Source organism: Aulonocara stuartgranti (genome assembly GCF_965226115.1).
Source record: "Aulonocara stuartgranti genome assembly, chromosome: 14".
In the NCBI taxonomy this organism is placed as follows: Eukaryota; Metazoa; Chordata; class Actinopteri; order Cichliformes; family Cichlidae; genus Aulonocara; species Aulonocara stuartgranti.
In genome coordinates, this window is record NC_138950.1 from 7,628,331 (window position 1) to 7,647,073 (window position 18,743).

Sequence of the window (18,743 nt, forward strand, 5' to 3'; positions counted from 1 at the left end):
AAGTTATTACTATTCTGCTAAATCATAGTATTTCTGGTACTTTTCGGTACTTGTGCTAAATACAGTGTTTCTGCTAAATCATACTATTTCTGCTTTTCATAGGATTTGTGCCTAACATAGTATTTCTGCTAAATTATAGTATTTCTGCTTTTTATCGGATTTGTGCCTAACATAGTATTTCTGCTAAATTATAGTATTTCTGCTTTTTATACTATTTGTTCTAAATTATAGTATTTCTGCTTTTTATAGGATTTTTGCCTAATATAGTATTTCTGCTTTTTATAGGATTTGTACCTAATATAGTATTTCTGCTTTTTATACTATTTGTGCCTAATATAGTATTTCTGCTAAATTACAGTATTTCTGCTTTTTATACGATTTGTGCTAAAACATAGTATTTCTACTAAATGTAGTATTTATGCTTAATCATACTATTTCTGCTTTTTATGGGATTTGTGCCTAATATAGTATTTCTGCTTTTTATAGGATTTTTGCTCAAACATAGTATTTCTACTAAATGTAGTGTTTATGCTTAATCATCCTATTTCTGCTTTTTATAGGATTTGTGCTTAATATAGTATTTCTGCTAAATTATAGTATTTCTGCTTTTTATAGTATTTGTGCTAAAACATAGTATTTCTACTAAATGTAGTATTTATGCTTAATCATACTATTTGCATATTGGGGAATTCGTGGCTTCTAAGTCAACAAGTCATCCATGTCATATATCTCTAAAAATTCACATTTTAATGATAAATTGTCAACACTTGAAGATTCCCCCATCTCTTCTGAACAAAACGGTGCAGTGACCGTTCTAGCCCTTACGGTTAGGAAATTATAGTCACTTGTTTTGAGGGGAATCCTTAATGGATAATGTTTATATATATATATTTGTCTTTAAAACATCTTTGCAGACTGACTGTCCTGGACTGGTTGTTGTTGTTTTTTTTTTCAGGTCTGGTGAACTCAGCTCTTTGGTGTTGGTGTTCAGGAGTAGAGCCTTCTAATAATATTTATTCAAGTTATAGATTTAAAGTTCTGCGAGTTTTTTCTGTAGCAAATAAATATTGTATAGAATATTTAAAATCACCTACATTTTTGATGTTTACAATGCCCATTGTGTGTAATACTGGAATTTCCTACTACCCGTGAACGCCTCATCTTTTACCTGACTGCCGGACATCCGCCTTTCCGCACACTTCGCTGAGTCCGCTCTGGGTGAGTGCTGCCGCTCTGCTTCTCCTCTTCTCTCCTAAATGTTTATAGTCTGTTTGTGTGATTTAACGAGTTCTTTTAGTGATTTATAAAGCCAACCGAGGTATAACTCATATTAGAGTAACACAGTGGTTGCTTTTTCTTAGTGAAACTTTGTCATTTTTGTATGTAAAAGGAGTGTTTGATGAGCTAACAACCCGATGCTAATGCCTAGCGCTCCTTTGAGCCCAGTGTGAAATGAAAATTTGACTGTGAACCACGGTTATTGTGTTGTTTTATTAATTACATTTGGTGTGTTTGTCAGTCTGTTACATAAGGTGCAGTTAGTTCTCTTCACAAATCAGTTGGTTAAAACAGCCTCATTCTTTATGCTGTAAAGTTTTTAACGAACCGCCATCTTAGATTCAGTGTCAGCTGTCGGCAAGATCAAAGGAGCCATTTTACCGCCTCTGACCGAACACGGGAGAAAAAGAGTCACGTTTGTCCAGGTCTTGTGGGTTAATTAAGACAAAGGAGGGGGAGAAACTGAGGATTAAACATAGGCTATGTCCCCACATACACGGGTATTTTTGAAAACGGAGATTTTCCGTTTCTGTTTTAAAAAACAATCCCGTCCACACATAAATGCAGAAATGAAGGAGAACGCTGCTAGGAACATACCAAAGCAGCAGGTGGCGCTATATTCCTAACCGTGTAGAAATGTTGGCCAATCAGAAGTCTAGAAGCCTCGGTGGGAAATGGTAAACAAAGATGGGGCATAGAAGCAGAACCGAGTCATATCTGTGGGGGGACAGTAACTGTGTGCGCATATGTAAGCATTTAAACACTGCAGAGAGAACAATTAACAGTAACCGTATTGTAGAAATGCATTTCACCGAAACAATAACGTTGCGCACAGTGTGACGTCAAAAAAGGCGCTGCGTTTTCTCCGTTTCCCTGTCCACACATAAATGCAAAAACGGAGTTTTCGAAAATATTCTGGCAAGCGTTTTTAGTTTTTCAGTGACCGAAAACGCCGTTTAAGAGTGGACGAAAGGTGCAAACGCATAGAAAAATCTCCATTTTCAAAAGTACGTGTGGACATAGCCCAAGAATAATAAGAACTCCTAATATGTAGACTTTAATTTTTAAGAACTGTTTAACAAAGGCTTGTTTGTGCCAACCTAAATCTGCAGCACAGTTTAAATTCTCACTTTGTGGGAAATTAATGAAATAAACAACAGCCCACCTTCACATAAATAAAATATGGCAGTGTATTATTATTAGTATGGTACATAGATATTTATTTTAAAACTACAGCATATTTACTATGATACTATGTGCAGTTGGTAATATTTTAGGAAGTAGAATTTGAATGCAGACCACCTCAAATATTAAAGCCTTAAAAATATGTCGTGCAGTTTTTCATGTATGAGTGTTTTGCAATCTTAAATGAGATGTAGACCAAAGAAAACAGAGGAGAGTTGTTGTTTGTATTCCAGCTGTAGTAAACAAAGAAGTTTAGTGAATCTTTTTGACAACAGAGAGTGATGCAGTATTGATGCTGATTTGAGTTTTCTGATCCTGTATTTTTGTTCTTTGTCTTTTGTTACACAGAGTGAAATAAAGCTTGGTTTTGCCTTTGCTGGTAAGTAAACAGTGATTGTAACTGAAGCAATATGAAATTGGGATTGTGTAACAGTTTTTAGCAATTTACATACAATAGTTTGGCTTTTTGTGATATCTTGCCATTTGCCCATGGGCAAAAACACATTTAGGATTTATAAGCAGGAAACCCCCCCCCCCCCACTAGATCTCTGAGTGTCCCTAAAAATGTCCCTGAAGTTTAATAGGCCATTTATGTCTAATTTTAAAGGCTTATCAAAGCATTTCTGTAGTAATTATTGTTTTTATTACACATGTTAAGGCCATTTGAGACTCTGCAATTAAATTTTGCCCTCTTTAGACTAAAGTGAGTTCATTTTGTCTGAGGTACAGTGCTGGGAAAAGTCTTTTTTTCCTTGCAGATTTATTTTGTTCATGCTTTTTTGTCACATGTTTCAAATCATCTAACAGGGATGATATGAATAAATACAAAAAAGCATTTTAAAGGGATGATTTCACATATGAAGCAGAGAAAACCAAACCAGAGCTATCTGTTCTAATGTGAGAAGATGCTGGTCTCTAATACCCAGCTGTGGAAGCCCTGATACGAAGAACTACCATCAAGCATTTATAGTATCAAGTATCATTTGTGATTGTTGCATGCTTTGAAACTGTGATGTTATCATTTGATCAAGTGTGCAGTGCGAGCAAATCATTGCTTGTGGTATCTGCTGTGTTATGTAATAGCACCAAAGTATTAGAGCTTTACGTTAATGAGGAATTTCTGTGGCTTATTGCAGATCGATAAAACGACACATCACCTTAATAAAGACAGAAATCTTTAATAAGGTGCAGAAAGAGAAGATCGGGTGTTTATAGTAAACAAAGAATTTAACATTTTTTTTTCACTACAGATTGTGATGCAGTATTGACTCTGATGCTGATTTCAGTTGTCTCATTCTGTATTTTTGTTCTTTTGTTACAGAGTGAAACAGAACTTCGGTTTTGCCTTTGCTGGTAAGTAAGCAGCAATTGTAACTGCAGTAATATGACATTGTCACTGTGTAACATGTTTAGCAACTTACCTAACGTAGTTTGGTTTTTGTGACATTACCATTTACTGATGGGCAAAAACAAATGGTCAGAATTTATACTTTGTAGCAGCAAAGGCCCCACACATGACCTCTGACTGTCCCTGAAGTTTAACAGGCCATTTGTGTCTGATTTTTATGTTTGAACACAAACAACTGTTTTTATACAGTTGTTCATGTTCTCCGTTTGTTTATGGATTTACCTAGCAGACATAACTATGAACGCATTTTAGGTGAGTTAGTGTAAGTGGTAGCTTAAACACTTAAGAGCACCACAGTTGTTGATTTATATCTTCACTCATATTCTGCTTATGTATTACATTAAAGTCAGACCACTATAGAAGTATTTTTGCCTGAGTGAACAGAAGTGGTACGTTAAACATTTAAGCAATAATAAAAGACTAAGAGAACCAGAGTTGTGAGTAGGCAATGTTGTGTATGTTAAAGCCTGTGTGTAATTTATGTACACTAAGTTTAAATCAGTTTCTTAATAAGTTGCTTGATACAATGTGTTTGAAAATTATATATAAAAGGGAAATATTGCAAAATACAAAAAGATTCCTGCCAACAGGTACAATGGACTTTTTATTATAATTTTTAAGAAATTAATTGCAAAAATGGCGTGCCACTGTTGTTACTATAACATGTCAGAATTTACATGTATTTTAGGATTTACATATTCAGATCAGAACTAAAACCTAATGAGGTTTTCCGTTGATTCTAACAGTTGTGGTTTTTCCACACTTTATTAAGCACTGACTTGTGATAGAAAATGATGGAGCTAAAAAGCCATAATCTGTACCAACAAATATTGGTGCCTCTTCTTTGCACTTCTGTAGTATGCATGCCTTTATTACACATGTTATCGTCATGTGAGACTCTGTAACTAAAGTTTGTCCTCTTTAGACTACAGTGAGTTCATAAAGGCTTGAAGAAATTGAGGATCTTACTAGTTATTTCATGTCACAGTAAATTGGATTGTGTGTGAAGAGGTTCAACAGTGTAAGTCATTAAACAGTGATCTGATGTGTTGTTTCCTTTCTCTAGGATACTGATCTGATCGTCGCAAGTCTGGTAAGTAAAGGTTTTGTCTGCAGTACAGTGCTGAGAAAGGTCTTTCTTCCTTGCAGATTTATTTTGTTTATGCTTTTTTTCACATGTTTCAAATCATCTAGCAAGGATGACCTGGATAAATACAAAAAGCAGTTTTAAAGTGATGATTTCATTTTTGAACCAGAACAACCTGGTCTAATGTAAAAACATATTGGTCTCTAATACCCAGCTGTGGATGCCCTGATAGCAACAATTACCATCAAGCATTTACAGTAACTGGTAATGACTGGTTTACATCACTGGTTGATTTTGGTCCACCATAATTTCAGAATTGTCTTAATTAGATCCAAACAGGACAGGCAAAAAAAGAAAAGAAAAAAGTCTTAATTAAGGCCCAATATAGGGTTTTCAAGTCATACCAAGTACCACGGTGGTTAGCACTGTTGCCGCACAGCAAGAAGGTCCTGAGTTTAATTCCAACATCAGGCCGGGGTCTTTCTGTGTGGAGTTTGCATGTTCTCCCGGTGTTTGCGTGGGTTCCCTCCGGGTACTCCGGCTTCCTCCCACCGTCCAAAGACATGCAGCTTGTGGGGATAGGTTAATTGAATAATCCAAATTGTCACTAGGTGTGTATCTGCGAATGAATGTGAGTGCGAATGGTTGTCTGTCCCTGTGTGTTGGCCCTGCGACAGACTGGCGACCTGTCCAGGGTGTACCCTGCCTCTCGCCCTATGACAGGTGGGATAGGCTCCAGTGCCCCCTGAAAAGGATAAGCGGAAGCGAATGGATGGATGGATGGATGGATGGATAGGGTTTTCAAGTCATACCAAGTATCTTAATTTCATTAAAGTCCAGACTGATTCGTTTACACCAAGTGTTTTGTTTCATTCATTCAATTGGACTTGCTTGTGTGCTTCAGATCCTAAGTGTGATTAAACTTAAGCCCAGGACCTGATGAGTTGATGTAGGTCCTGAAGTAGTAAAGGAACTCTGGGACATCACAGTAACAGCACCATGTTTGACTTTAATGCTGGTGTTTTTCTCTCACTATAGATGATTCAGTTTAGTGCAGTTAGTCAGCACAGCTCTTGGTTATCATCGAGATATTATTAGGCAACTTGTTTTTGCCTGTTCAGCTACAATATCTGGGAGCGTTTTTGTTTTCTGGGGTCTCCAGATCCTTAGAAATCTCTTTGTAAACCTTTACAGAACTATATGTGTTTGTTTCACATTAGAGCAGCTCACGACTAGCAGTTTAGGGACAATTAAATATTCACATAGGACAGGGGTCTCAAACTCCACTCTTCAAGGGCCGGTGTCCTGAAGCTTTTCCACGTGTCCCTGTTACAAAACACCTGAATAACATTTGTAGGTCATTAGTGAGAGTATAGAATTTGACTGTGTTGAAGTGGCATCCCCGAAGACTGTTCAAATTTAAGTAATTTAAGTGTTTGGAAAAATGTACTTCTAAAAGTACTTTCATTGCATCATGTTCATTCACTCATGAGCTGCTATAACATGAATCAAATGGCTGAATTACCACCTCAGCATGCAGTCACGTTCTGTAGAGTTTTGCTAATGACCTACTAATGTTATTCAGGTGTGTTGCAACAGGGACACATAGAAAAGTTTCTGGACACCAGGCCTTAAGGACCAGAGTTTGAGACCACTGGTGGTAGGGCATTGTGGATTTCAAAAGCTTCTTCCCTTAAATCACTGCCTAAAAAATGCTTTTTGTAATTTGTCATAATGACTTGCAAAATATAGGTGGGATGAAAACATAAACATAAGACATTTTATAGTGGCCTGATATTTTTATCAAGGCTGTTTTTTGAAAATAATCCTGCCCTAATTTACAAAAGATGAACTGTCTGAAAGTCATGTTTGTTTGTTTGTTTGTTTAAGAAATGTGGGAATCTCCAGCAAAGATCTTACATGCAACAGCTCAGATACAGCACTCACTTCTGTTCTTTTTATCATGAAATGATCTACAAAGAAATGATCATCATACTAAATTTTGCTAATTAGGCCTTTATATCAGCTATGATAAGTTTATTATAGATTTAGTGTAGTGCTTATTGCTGTGTATCAAACATGCCCCAAATGTGACTGAAATATGTAGAAACTGCTGTGTAGAAACTAGCTGTCTCCAAATTTCTCATTTTGCCAAAATTCATACAGAGTGACCTGAAACTGTGCTGTAACCTCAGTGTGTTGGTTTTGTTGGACCATTTAATATTTACAGTAAGTTACTGTAGCAGCACGTCTTAGTTTGAGTTTATAGACTTAGTTTATTGTTTTAATAGAATGTAAAAATGTCCTTATAACAGTTCCACCATCATTTGTTAAACATTGTCATTCTGTTCAGTCCAATAATTTACTGTAGAAGTCTTTAGTATTTAAAGCCCTACATGTATTGTATTTTTGAGATTATAAGGCATAATGTCAATAAACAAGCCTGTTTTTAAGGCAGATTAAGCCAAACAAACAGTCAGATAAGTCAAACTTTATTCAAGTCATTCACAAACAACTCTCAACACTGTTCAGTTGTAACACATAAAATACAGAACAATACACTCACTTTTTCAGTTCATTCCTCATCCACAAATCCATCAAACTCTTCATGGGTTGATCAGTTTGAAATCTGCTTCTTAAGCATGTCTCTTAGCACGTGCCAGGTCCTTGTACACACACCATAATGTTATGTTGAAGCACCGTACGAATTACTCTGCGAGGGTCCTGACTATGGTAGCCATAATGCTCTGACAATACATCAAGTAGCTTACGAAGTCTTACTAAAATATTTGACAGAATTTTGAGCGCTGTGTACCACAGAAATCCCGTTTGAGGTCAGTAAGCATAACCAGAATCGATACGCTAGGCACATTGTATGTTTTTGAGATAATGACAGGATTTTAGGTGTGCCATATAGTCTGAAGAATATGGTAAATCCAAGCATGTTGGAAATATGACTAATTCCATGCCTTTTGTGTCTTACAGGTGACCTGCTGCAGAAGATCCTCTCTCTCTCTATCATTATAAGCAATTCTGTCTATCCTATCACTCTCCCAACTCTATCTAATTTGAAAGCCATTCTATCTTGTATCCCTCTATCCCTACTGCTCTATCTAATTTGAAAGCCATTCTATCTTGTATCCCTCTATCCCTACTGCTCTATCTAATTTGAAAGCCATTCTATCTTGTATCCCTCTATCTCTACCGCTCTATCTAATTTGAAAGCCATTCCATCTTGTATCCCTCTATCTCTACTGCTCTATCTAATTTGAAAGCCATTCTATCTTGTATCCCTCTATCCCTACTGCTCTATCTAATTTGAAAGCCATTCTATCTTGTATCCCTCTATCCCTACTGCTCTATCTAATTTGAAAGCCATTCTATCTTGTATCCCTCTATCCCTACTGCTCTATCTAATTTGAAAGCCATTCTATCTTGTATCCCTCTATCCCTACCGCTCTATCTAATTTGAAAGCCATTCCATCTTGTATCCCTCTATCTCTACTGCTCTATCTAATTTGAGAATCCAAGTTTTGAGAATCCTTTCAGAATCCAATTTTCAGAAATCCAAGTTACCAGAACTTGATCTATCTGTTACAGAATTCTGAGAGATCTCTGCTCTCACTGCTCTTTCTTTCCTGTCATTAAGCTCTCTCACATTCAGTCATTTTGCTTTAAATTACAAGTTGAATATACAGTAGTAGAATTACAGTACAGTAGAACTTATAGTAGAAACTACTTACACAGCCCTACATTTGTCATTTTAATTTTGCATTAGACTTTAGTTTGGACTGCTAGTTTGGCTTACTTTGATCAATTGTATAAAATATCACCTTTTTATAAGTTTATTTGTAATAAGATAATCTGGTTATTTTGTAATACATACATTCAGATAAATAATAAATTAGATCCAGTCTGTTAGTCTGTTTCATTGGCTATAACATTTGACTGCAAGTTTATAGTATTATTATTTAAGGACTAACCCATTTTGTCACTCAGTGTAAGTATTCAGTCAGTATTGTCATCGAGAAGTGCCTGAGGACCCAGACTTCCTGTTTCCTGACTGCTGCAGAACATCCAGCTGAAGAAACCCCGTTTCTAAAAGAGGTACAATAAAACGGACCAAATTGTTTCCAGAGAACTTTGAATTTCCTTTATTTTGAGTTTGGAGTACAAATCAGCTTTTTAACATCTATTCATATATTCATAAAAACATTTTATAGTATAATAGTACATTTCTCAGATTTAACAGTAACTTAAGGAGTTATAAGTTTTTCTGTGTTTCAAGGTTCAGTTTTGTTTATATTTGTGTATAACCACATATAAGCTCCAGATTGTACTTCAGCAAAATGCCAAGAAAAAGTCAAAGGTCGCAGTCCCTGAAGCTTAGATGGCAAAAGCAGAAAGAACAGGTGAATGTTTCTCAGAGCAGTGAGCAGGTAAAGGTGTGTGTTTCAGCTTTTCCCAGCACAGAAGTGCAGAGCAGTGTTCAGACAGCCACAGTGTCTTATGCAGATGTGGTAAAAAGAAGTGTTCCCTCAGTGTCTGTCCCAGAGCCTGAAGTTATGCAGCTAATCCAGACTGAACCCCAGCTAACTGTACAAACACAGCATGATGGACAAGCTCCAGGACAGTCTCATGTACAGGTTACAAACAGTGAAAGTCCACGAGTGAGTAGCGTCTGTGCTTCCCGAAGCCAGGCCGCTCCTAGGTATGGAAAGTACCGGAATCAGCAATGCATGGCTAACAGTTTGGTTTTCCTGTCATTCTTACACGAGGATGAATTTATTACCAGAGCAGATCTAAACCGTGTGTTGGACAAAGGCCATGCCGTCTATTCAGATGCCAGACTGAGGTTTGTGAACAGTGTGTTTCTAGCCTGCGATGAACTTCCCTCAGTTGTTACCAGCCGCACACACGAGTATCAAGTCGACATGTCTCAGTTTGCTCATTACGGCACATTTGATGGTACAGATCACTTTCCGAGCCTTGAACAGGGATTACAGTGTTTGGCTTCAGACGTTCGCTATGCTTTGCTAGTCATGGGAGGAACAGTCATCGCTGTTAGCAGGCTGACTTCAGGTGAATATGCATATTTTGATCCTCACCCACGTAAGTCTACTGGTATGCCATTGTCGCTAAGTGTAAGTGGTGGAACTGCAGTTATGTTGAAATTCACACGTCTTAATGACATGATTGACAGGATCAAACGTTTGTACAGAATGTTCAGCATCGCACCAAGCTGTACTTATGAGCTACAGCCCATCGAGTTTCACAGTGAAAACGCTGCTGACCAAAGAGATGCTAATCAAACCACCGAATACAGACAAACAGCTACAACTGTTACAGCACCAGCTTTAAATGAAGCCGTTCATGAAATAAACTCCCAAAGATCTACTGACCAGACACAGAAGACTGTGAGAGACACTTTAACGACTGAAGTGACATCATCCAGAGTGGATTATTCAAATGAGACAGCTGCTACTGAAAACAACCATCTTCCTTCTGAGTATTTAGAAAAAGAAACATCTGCATCCTCTGTGAGAGAAACGCAGGTAACATCAGATTCTGTTCCTCAGAATGATTCAAACACTGCCTACTGTTTAACTAATATAACAGAGGAACTCTCAGATAAACTGCTGAAATATAATAAACAGCAAAGGAGAAAAATAAGGAGAAGATTATTAGCCCAAGAAAAAGTACCACAGAGAAAGGAAAATCAGAAGAAGAAAGAAAGGCAGATGTACAGGTTTGATGAAAGCTTCAAGACAAAGAAAAAAAACTCAACTAAGAAGTGTAATGATCCTGATCACAGACAGAAAAAGAGCATGTACAAAAATGAATTGTATAAATTAAATGCTACCTATAAGGAGAAACAGAGAGAACATTTAAGAAAGATGTATAGGGAAAGTGCTAAAATTAGAGAGAGAAAAAGAGAATGTGTCATAAGGACATATAAAGACAATCCCCTATTCAGAGAAAAGCAGAAGGAACGTGTAACAAGAACATATAGAGAGTCTCCCATATTCAGAGAAAAGCAGAAAGAGCGTATAAGAAGAATATACAGAACTTGTGCTGGATTCAGAGAGAAACACAAAGCTTACATGAGGTCATATGTATATAACCTATATAAAAAAAGCGAAGATTTTAAACAGAAAAAACGATCTTATATGACAAAGCGGTATGGAGAAGAAAAACAATTTCAGCAACAACACAAGGACAATATGAGAGAACGAATGAGAGTAAAATATTGGAACGGTTTTTCTTTCAGACAGATGCATAATATCAGATGTGCAATGAATATAAAACGGAAATATCGCCAGATGCATCGACCAGCTGAGAGTTTACAGTGTCATCCAGAGAACACTTTAATGAATGAGGCCATATCTCGTTTCAGATCAAACATTAAGTCAGCACCATCTTATGTTTGTACTGTTTGTCTAAAAGCTTCTTTTCCTAATCAGGTGAAAATCTGCAAAAGAGAAAATTACTCAAAACACCAGACTGTAGCTCATCAGTGCCTAACTGGTAAATTTGTTCATGTGTGTGATGAAGCATGTCATGATCACTGCAGCTTTCCTGTTGAGAGAAAAAAAGAGTATATCTGTCACACATGTCACAGTTCCCTCAAAAGTGGATGCATGCCCAGGCTTGCTGCTGTTAACGGTTTAGAACTGCAGGATATTCCAGCTGAACTTTGTGATCTCAACATTCTGGAGAGACATCTGATTGCCAAATGCATACCATTTGCTAAGATTATTCCTCTTCCAAAGGGGAGACAGAGACTCATACGTGGTAATGTGGTGTGTGTACCATCTGAGGTCCAACAAACAGTTGACAGTTTACCGAGGATCAGAAGCCAATCACAGATCATGAGGATAAAGCTGAAAAGACGACTGTGCTACAAAGGCCATCAGCTGTTCCAGACTGTCACCTGGTCTAAACTCATTCAAGCTCTGCGTAAACTGAAACAAATTCATCCACAGTACACAGATATTATTATCAGAGATGATGCATTGCTTTGTGATCCAACGTTACCTGATGATGACAGCAGTGATGAAGCCAGCATGGCAAGTGATGATTATAATGAAGCAGATTTAATGGAAATTGACAACTATGAAAAAGATGCCCTTTTGTGTGAAAGTGAGTCTCAAAGTGACCAAGATATTAATATGCAATCCTGTGATGAACAACCAGAGGAACAAAATCCAGATGAACCAGAAAGTGATTTGAACAATGGAGGTTTTGCTCTAGAAAGTTGTCTGCAGCCCGTAGACATTTCAGAAGAGATTCTCTGTTTCACTGATAACACATATTGTGTGGCTCCTGCAGAAAGAAACAATCCTGTTAGCTTCTTCAGAACTCCTCATTTGGAAGCCATGGCATTTCCTGTGCAGTTTCCTACTGGTCAGAATACACTGGATGAAAAGAGACGTCTTAAACTCACACCAAGTGCTTACTTCAAGTCAAGGCTTTTCAACATTGATGCAAGATTTGCTAAAGACACAAATTACCTGTTTTTCTCACAGTTTGTCACTGAAATACACTTGGCTAATTCCAGCATGACAATACAGCTAAGGAAAGGTAAAACTATGACCAAAGATGGACGCAAAATCACATCAGGAATGTTACAAAGTAAGACAGAAGTAGAGAAGCTGGTAAGAAATAAAGATGCAATCAGATTTATGCAGCCACTCAGAGGAACTCCAGCTTACTGGCAGAAAACTACCAGAGATCTATTCAGCATGGTTCGCCAAATAGGAACACCTCAGTTCTTTGTCACTTTCTCTGCTGCTGAGATGAGATGGCCTGAAGTGATTCAAGCAATAAAGAGACAGCAAGGTGAAGAGGTTGATTTTGAAGCCCTGGACTGGTCAGAAAAGTGTGAAATTCTAAGATCAAATCCAGTAACCACCATGCGAATGTTTGATAAACGTGTTGAGGCTTTGTTCAGAGATTTGCTTTTTTCTCCTGCACAGCCCCTTGGTGAGATCATTGATTACTTTTACAGAGTTGAGTTCCAGCACAGAGGTAGTCCACATATACACATGTTGCTGTGGATTCGAGAAAAGGTAGAAGCAGATGTGGATGACGACCAAACTGTCTGTGACTTTGTTGACAGATACATCTCAGCTCAACTCCCTGATCCAGAAAAACAACCTGAACTGCACAAAAAAGTCACTGAGCTACAAAAGCACAGCAAAAACCACACAAAGACATGCTTTAAGAGTGTGAACTCTGGTTGTAGATTTGGGTTTCCCAAACCACCAGCCACAAGAACAATGATTGTGAGACAGGATGAGGATTCAGACACTGAAGCTGCAAAAGCCAAACTCAGACCTTTGTTGAACCTGCTGAAGGAACCTGAAGCTGCTTCCCTCACCATAGAGCAGATTCTGTCACGATGCAACTTGACAATGAATGAGTATGAACAGTGCCTCCAAGACATAAACAAGAAAACAGCTCTGATTCTGAAACGTGACCCAAATGAGTGTTGGATCAACAATTACAACCCAGACCTGCTTGAAGCCTGGAACTCTAATTTAGATGTCTCATTCATTTTGAATGCCTATTCATGTATAGAATACCTCTGTAAATATATAACAAAGAAAGAATCTGGCCTCTCTGAATACCTGAAGACAGTTATTGACAACTCTGATAAGAACACCGTCAATGAGTGTGATGAAATGAGAGCTGTGATGCAGGCTTACTCAAAAAAGAGAGAAATCAGCGCACAGGAGTGTGTGACTCGAGTCTGTGGCCTAAAAATGAAAAAATGTTCCCGCAGTGTTGTATTTGTACCAACAGATGATAACCCAGTAAAAATGAGTCGGCCCATGAGCTTCCTGGAAAGCACAACACACGACAGTTGTAATATTTGGATGACAAGTTTGAGTGATAAATACAAATGCAGACCTGAGACCCCAGAATATGAGGAAATGTCACTGGCTGATTTTGCTGCCTTGTGCAGGTTGGTAAGTGGTCCAAATGAAGGAAAAGATGTGCTTCCTCTTCTAAACCAGCTTGGATTTGTACAAAGGCGAAAGAATGATAAACCAGCTATAATCAGATATTACCACTGTTCACAGGAAAAAGATCCTGAGCAATATTATGGTCGACTGTTGAGACTTTACCTTCCACACAGATCAGAGCAGGAACTGAAACCACAAGGGTTCCAAACCTATCAGTCCTTCTACAACTCAGGTTTTGTACGACTTCCATGTTCAGACCACAGTGAGTCTGTGAAAAGGGTTGTGAAAAGAAATAAAGACAAGTATGAGAAGAACTCTGAGGATATTGAGAGTGCACTGGAAGAGTTTGAACAAAATAGGGATGTTGTGATTGATGAATGGTGTAATCTGGCTCCTGAATCTGAAGTTGTGAGGCTGCAATGTGATGAGAATCTTCCTGAGAGACATTCTGATGATGAGAACGAACAGGAGAATGTCCCCGACTACAGTCGTCAGTCTGATGCTGTAACAAAGATCAGAGCCGTCAGAGAACAACCTGCAGTAGATCCAGCCGTGGTACGTGTAATGTATCAGAATCTGAACCAGAAGCAGGCCTGCGTGTTCTATGCCATAAGAGACTGGTGTATTCAGCGAGTTTGTGGTTTGAACCCAGATCCATTTTTCTTCTATATCAATGGTGGTGCAGGAACTGGAAAGTCACACCTGATTAAGTGTATTCACTCTGAAGCATCAAAGATCCTGAGCAGACTGCCTGCTAATGCAGAAGAAGCTGACATATCAAATCCAACTGTTTTACTGACTTCATTTACCGGTACAGCAGCTTTTTCTATCAATGGCTCTACATTACATTCTCTACTGAAACTACCCAGGAGTCTGAAACCACCCATTCAAGGACTTGGTAACCAACTGGATGAAGTCAGATCTGAGCTGATGAATGCTGAAATTATTGTTATTGATGAGATTTCAATGGTTTCAAAACCCCTTTTTGCTTATGTGGATGCAAGACTGAAACAAATCAAAGGCACTCAGAGACCTTTTGGTGGAATGTCAGTTTTAGCTGTTGGAGATTTTTACCAGCTGCCACCAGTGCGACAGTCTAAACCTCTCTGTGTTTACGATCCAGAACAGATTGACCTATGGCAGGAACATTTTCAGATGATCACTCTAACCGAGATCATGCGTCAGAAAGATGATGTGGCCTTTGCAGAGATGCTGAACAGGATTAGAGTCAAAGAAAAGACAGATGAGCTTTCTCAGTGCGACAGAGATTTGTTGTCACAGGCTGTGACTGCACCAGAAGAATGTCCAACTGAGGTCTTACACATTTATGCCACCAACAAGAATGTGGAATCCCACAACACAGATACCCTGAAGAAGCTTCATTCAAACATCATAATCATCAATGCAGACGATTTCCAGAAGGATAAATGTACAGGCAGAATGGAACGAAGAGACAAACCATTTACAGGTGGGAGAAATGATTTACCTGACACTCTGAATGTTGCTGAAGGAGCTCGAGTCATGCTGACCAGAAATTTGGACACACTAAACGGTTTGGTCAACGGTGCTTTTGGTATACTGGTAAAGGTGGTGAGATCTGAAAATGATGGACACATAATTAAACTGGGGCTCAGAATGGACAACCGGCAGCCTATGAGACACAACCGCAGTGCTAATGCAGCATCTGATGATCTGGTTTACATTGAGAGAGCAGAGGAGAGTCTGAAGTTTAAAGGAGCAGTACGCAGACAGTTTCCTGTAAAGCTAGCATTCGCTTGCACAATTCACAAAACTCAGGGTCTTACAACACAGACAGCTGTAGTTTCAATGAAGAACATTTTTGAACCAGGTATGGCTTACGTTGCTCTCAGCAGGGTGACGTCTCTCAGTGGACTCTATTTGCAGGACTTGGATGAGAAAAAGATTTACGCCAATCCCGAGGTAACTGCAGCGCTCCAAACCATGAGACAAGCCAGTGTTGAGGAAATGATGCCTCTTCTTCAGGTCAGAGAAACAGCCAGCAGACTTGACACTCTTACACTGATCCATCACAATACGGAGGGTTTGCCATCTCACATCAGTGACATCAAGAGTCATCATGAAATGTGTTTAGCAGATGTTTTGTGTCTCACCGAGTCTCACCTTCAAGGCTCCTTTGTTGCAGACAGTCTTCATTTGGATGGCTACACCATGTTCAAACGCAACAGACATGTTTCCTACACAAACTTTCCTCACATGGCCAGCAGAAGTGGTGGGGGAGTTGTTGTGTATTTGAGGAATCATTTTCAGGTTCAGGTAAAACAGTATCTGCATAATGTCACTGATCTTGAGTTTTTAGTGTTGAAGGTTCAGGCTCCATTCCCTGCACTCATTGCTGTTGTGTACAGACCCCCTGACTACAGTTTGACACCATTCATGCAAAACCTGGTAAGTCTTTTAGATTCACTTGAAATCATGGACTGTCACCCAATAATTGTGTGTGGAGATTTTAATGAGAACCAGTTGCAGAGTGGAAGAAAACAGATTCTGGAGCAGTTTCAGTCGAGAGGGTATTCACAGCTGATCACTTCTGGCACTACAGACAAGAACACCCTGCTTGACCTCATTTTTATTTCTCAGCCACAGAAATGTCTGTATTCAGGTGTTCTGAGATCATATTACAGTTACCACAACCCTGTCTTTTGTGTCCTGTCCTCGAGCCAATCATGAAGTCGTCTGGTGAGTTTTGAAACAATTACAGATCATGTTTGTTACAGAGTTTACTGATTGTAGAGCATGAAAAAGATTTTTCATTGAAAAAAGGGTCTTCCCTACTCTGTCTGTCAGAAGACCCTTTCTTATTGCAATGTTATTAATCATTTCACCAAATCATTGCTGAACTTCATGCAGAGCAGAGAACATCTGCTATCATGCACCTCTGATCTGAAATGTGCTGCAACATTTATTAAACCAACATCATTTCTTTTATTCTCATGTTTTAAATGACTAAATCTTTTTACTGTGACGTATGTAGCTCAACAAACGAGATCTTCCCCTCCAAGGGCTTGAAAATATGAAATAGTAAATAAATAAATCCCACATAAATGCAGGTATTTATTATGGGTCACATGAATAAATACAGACAATTATATTTTCTTGATTATAGTAGCTTTTGTAGAATCAAAAGTTTTTGTGATGAATGAGTTTTTGCTTATCATGTTTTACAGGTAAAAAATGTCAAAAGTTATAAACTATCTTTAGGCTACCAGAGATGTCTATAATGATACATTATGTAGAGAAAAACATTAGTACAGCTTACAGAATATGTATAAAAACTGATTTAGAAGTAAATGGATAGTTTTCTGAAAGTTCCCGACTACAGTTTAACACCACCCACCCAGATCAGCCCCCAAGTGTCTATGTAATGCTGGTATGGTGTGTGAGTTTGACTTGGCCTTTATCCGGGTGGGTTTGGGTTTGGGTGGATAAAGGCCAAGTCAGAATTCTCTGAGCAGCTGGAAAAAGCTGCTAATAAACAAAGACATCAAAAAGTGTGGGCTTTAGGTGTAGCCCCCGCTTTCTGATTAGACTTAGTAACCGACACCCCATACCAGCATTACATAGACACTTGGGGGCTGAGCTGGGTGGGTGGTGTTATAAGCACGTGTTTTGTTAGATATATTTTTTCAGACACCATCTTCATGAACTGCTGAGCCAAACTTGATCCATCAGTGCTGGACTGCACAGATAACTACATGCCACAAGGAGACTGCTGTGTTATGAATTGCCATACCAGTGTGTCTTCAATGGAGAAGATGACACACCCATCACCTGACCTCCTGCCTGATCTGGAGACCATCATCATGCTACCACACTACACACCTCTGAGACCATCAATGATGACTCATACTGAGGAAACTGTATTTCCTGTCAGAGATGCTCAGTGATCCTCAGAGCAGAGAGCGGTATGATTCTTTATCTTTGATTTAAAAAAACAAATGTCAGTGTTTTTTAATTCAATTAATTAATTAAAATCCTGTTTATTGCATAAATAATTCCACACTCAAATGATTATACTTGTTGACACTTTTTGAGTTTTAATTCACATTATGGATTACAAATCTATGCTTTTTCTACTCTGTCTCTCTGTGCAGGTATTGCTGTCTTCTGAGTTCTTCAGTGTTCCAACTGAGACATTCAAACCTCACTGCAGAGCTCATGTCTTTCCTCACCATCATGTGAGTGTGAGATTGCTCTGGATTCTGGTTATATGGCCTGCAGCACCTATAAGGTATTTCAATATTGTTCATTGTATAACTTATTTGTAGTTTTTAGGCCTTAACACAAATAAAATGTTCCTTTTTCTGTATTTTTTAGAATAAGCTCGTCCAGTGTGCCTGCATTCCAGCTTCACAGAAAAGAACATCAGACACCAGCGAGGGAGGATAAGAAAGACAGACACAACAACATTGTCATCCCCTATGTAGCCGGTGTATCAGAAAAACTCAGGAGAGTTTTCTCCAAATACGACATCCCAGTGTACTTCAGACCCAGTAACACACTCAGACAGAAACTGGTTCACCCGAAAGACAAAACTCCTAAACACAAACTTAACAATGTGGTGTACGCTGTACAGTGCAGCGAGGAATGCCTGGACTTCTACATCGGAGAGACCAAACAGCCACTTCACAAGCACATGGCACAACATAGAAGAGCCACCTCCACGGGACAAGACTCAGCAGTTCATCTGCATCTAAAGGACAAAGGTCAGTCTTTGAGGATGCCAATGTTCACATTTTGGACAGATGGAGGAGTGAAAGAAGCCATTTACGTC

The 18,743-nt window shown here is 38.6% G+C and overlaps 1 protein-coding gene and 1 long non-coding RNA gene across 4 annotated transcripts; both read left to right on the forward strand.

Annotated features, from left to right (window-relative positions):
• Positions 1–811: 811 nt before the first annotated feature.
• On the forward strand, positions 812–8,874 carry LOC309688436. Of its 3 annotated transcripts, XR_014271078.1 has the most exons (6): positions 812–826; positions 956–1,218; positions 2,812–2,842; positions 3,785–3,816; positions 4,938–4,964; positions 7,944–8,874. It is a non-coding gene; the product is annotated as an uncharacterized lncRNA (long non-coding RNA). The 3 variants fall into 3 exon arrangements; XR_014271079.1 differs by lacking the exon at positions 812–826 and having other exon boundaries at positions 940–1,218; XR_014271080.1 differs by lacking the exons at positions 812–826; positions 956–1,218 and adding an exon at positions 2,003–2,026.
• A 433-nt stretch (positions 8,875–9,307) lies between these two features.
• Positions 9,308–18,332, forward strand: LOC309686960 (uncharacterized protein; the record flags this gene model as incomplete). The annotated part of the gene is made up of 5 exons (XM_082501631.1): positions 9,308–15,398; positions 15,836–15,934; positions 16,095–17,874; positions 18,064–18,200; positions 18,287–18,332. 2 exons carry the CDS (start codon positions 9,308–9,310, stop codon positions 15,844–15,846), a joined length of 6,102 nt encoding a protein of 2,033 aa, XP_082357757.1. The 3' UTR covers positions 15,847–15,934; positions 16,095–17,874; positions 18,064–18,200; positions 18,287–18,332.
• Between the last annotated feature and the right edge of the window lie 411 nt (positions 18,333–18,743).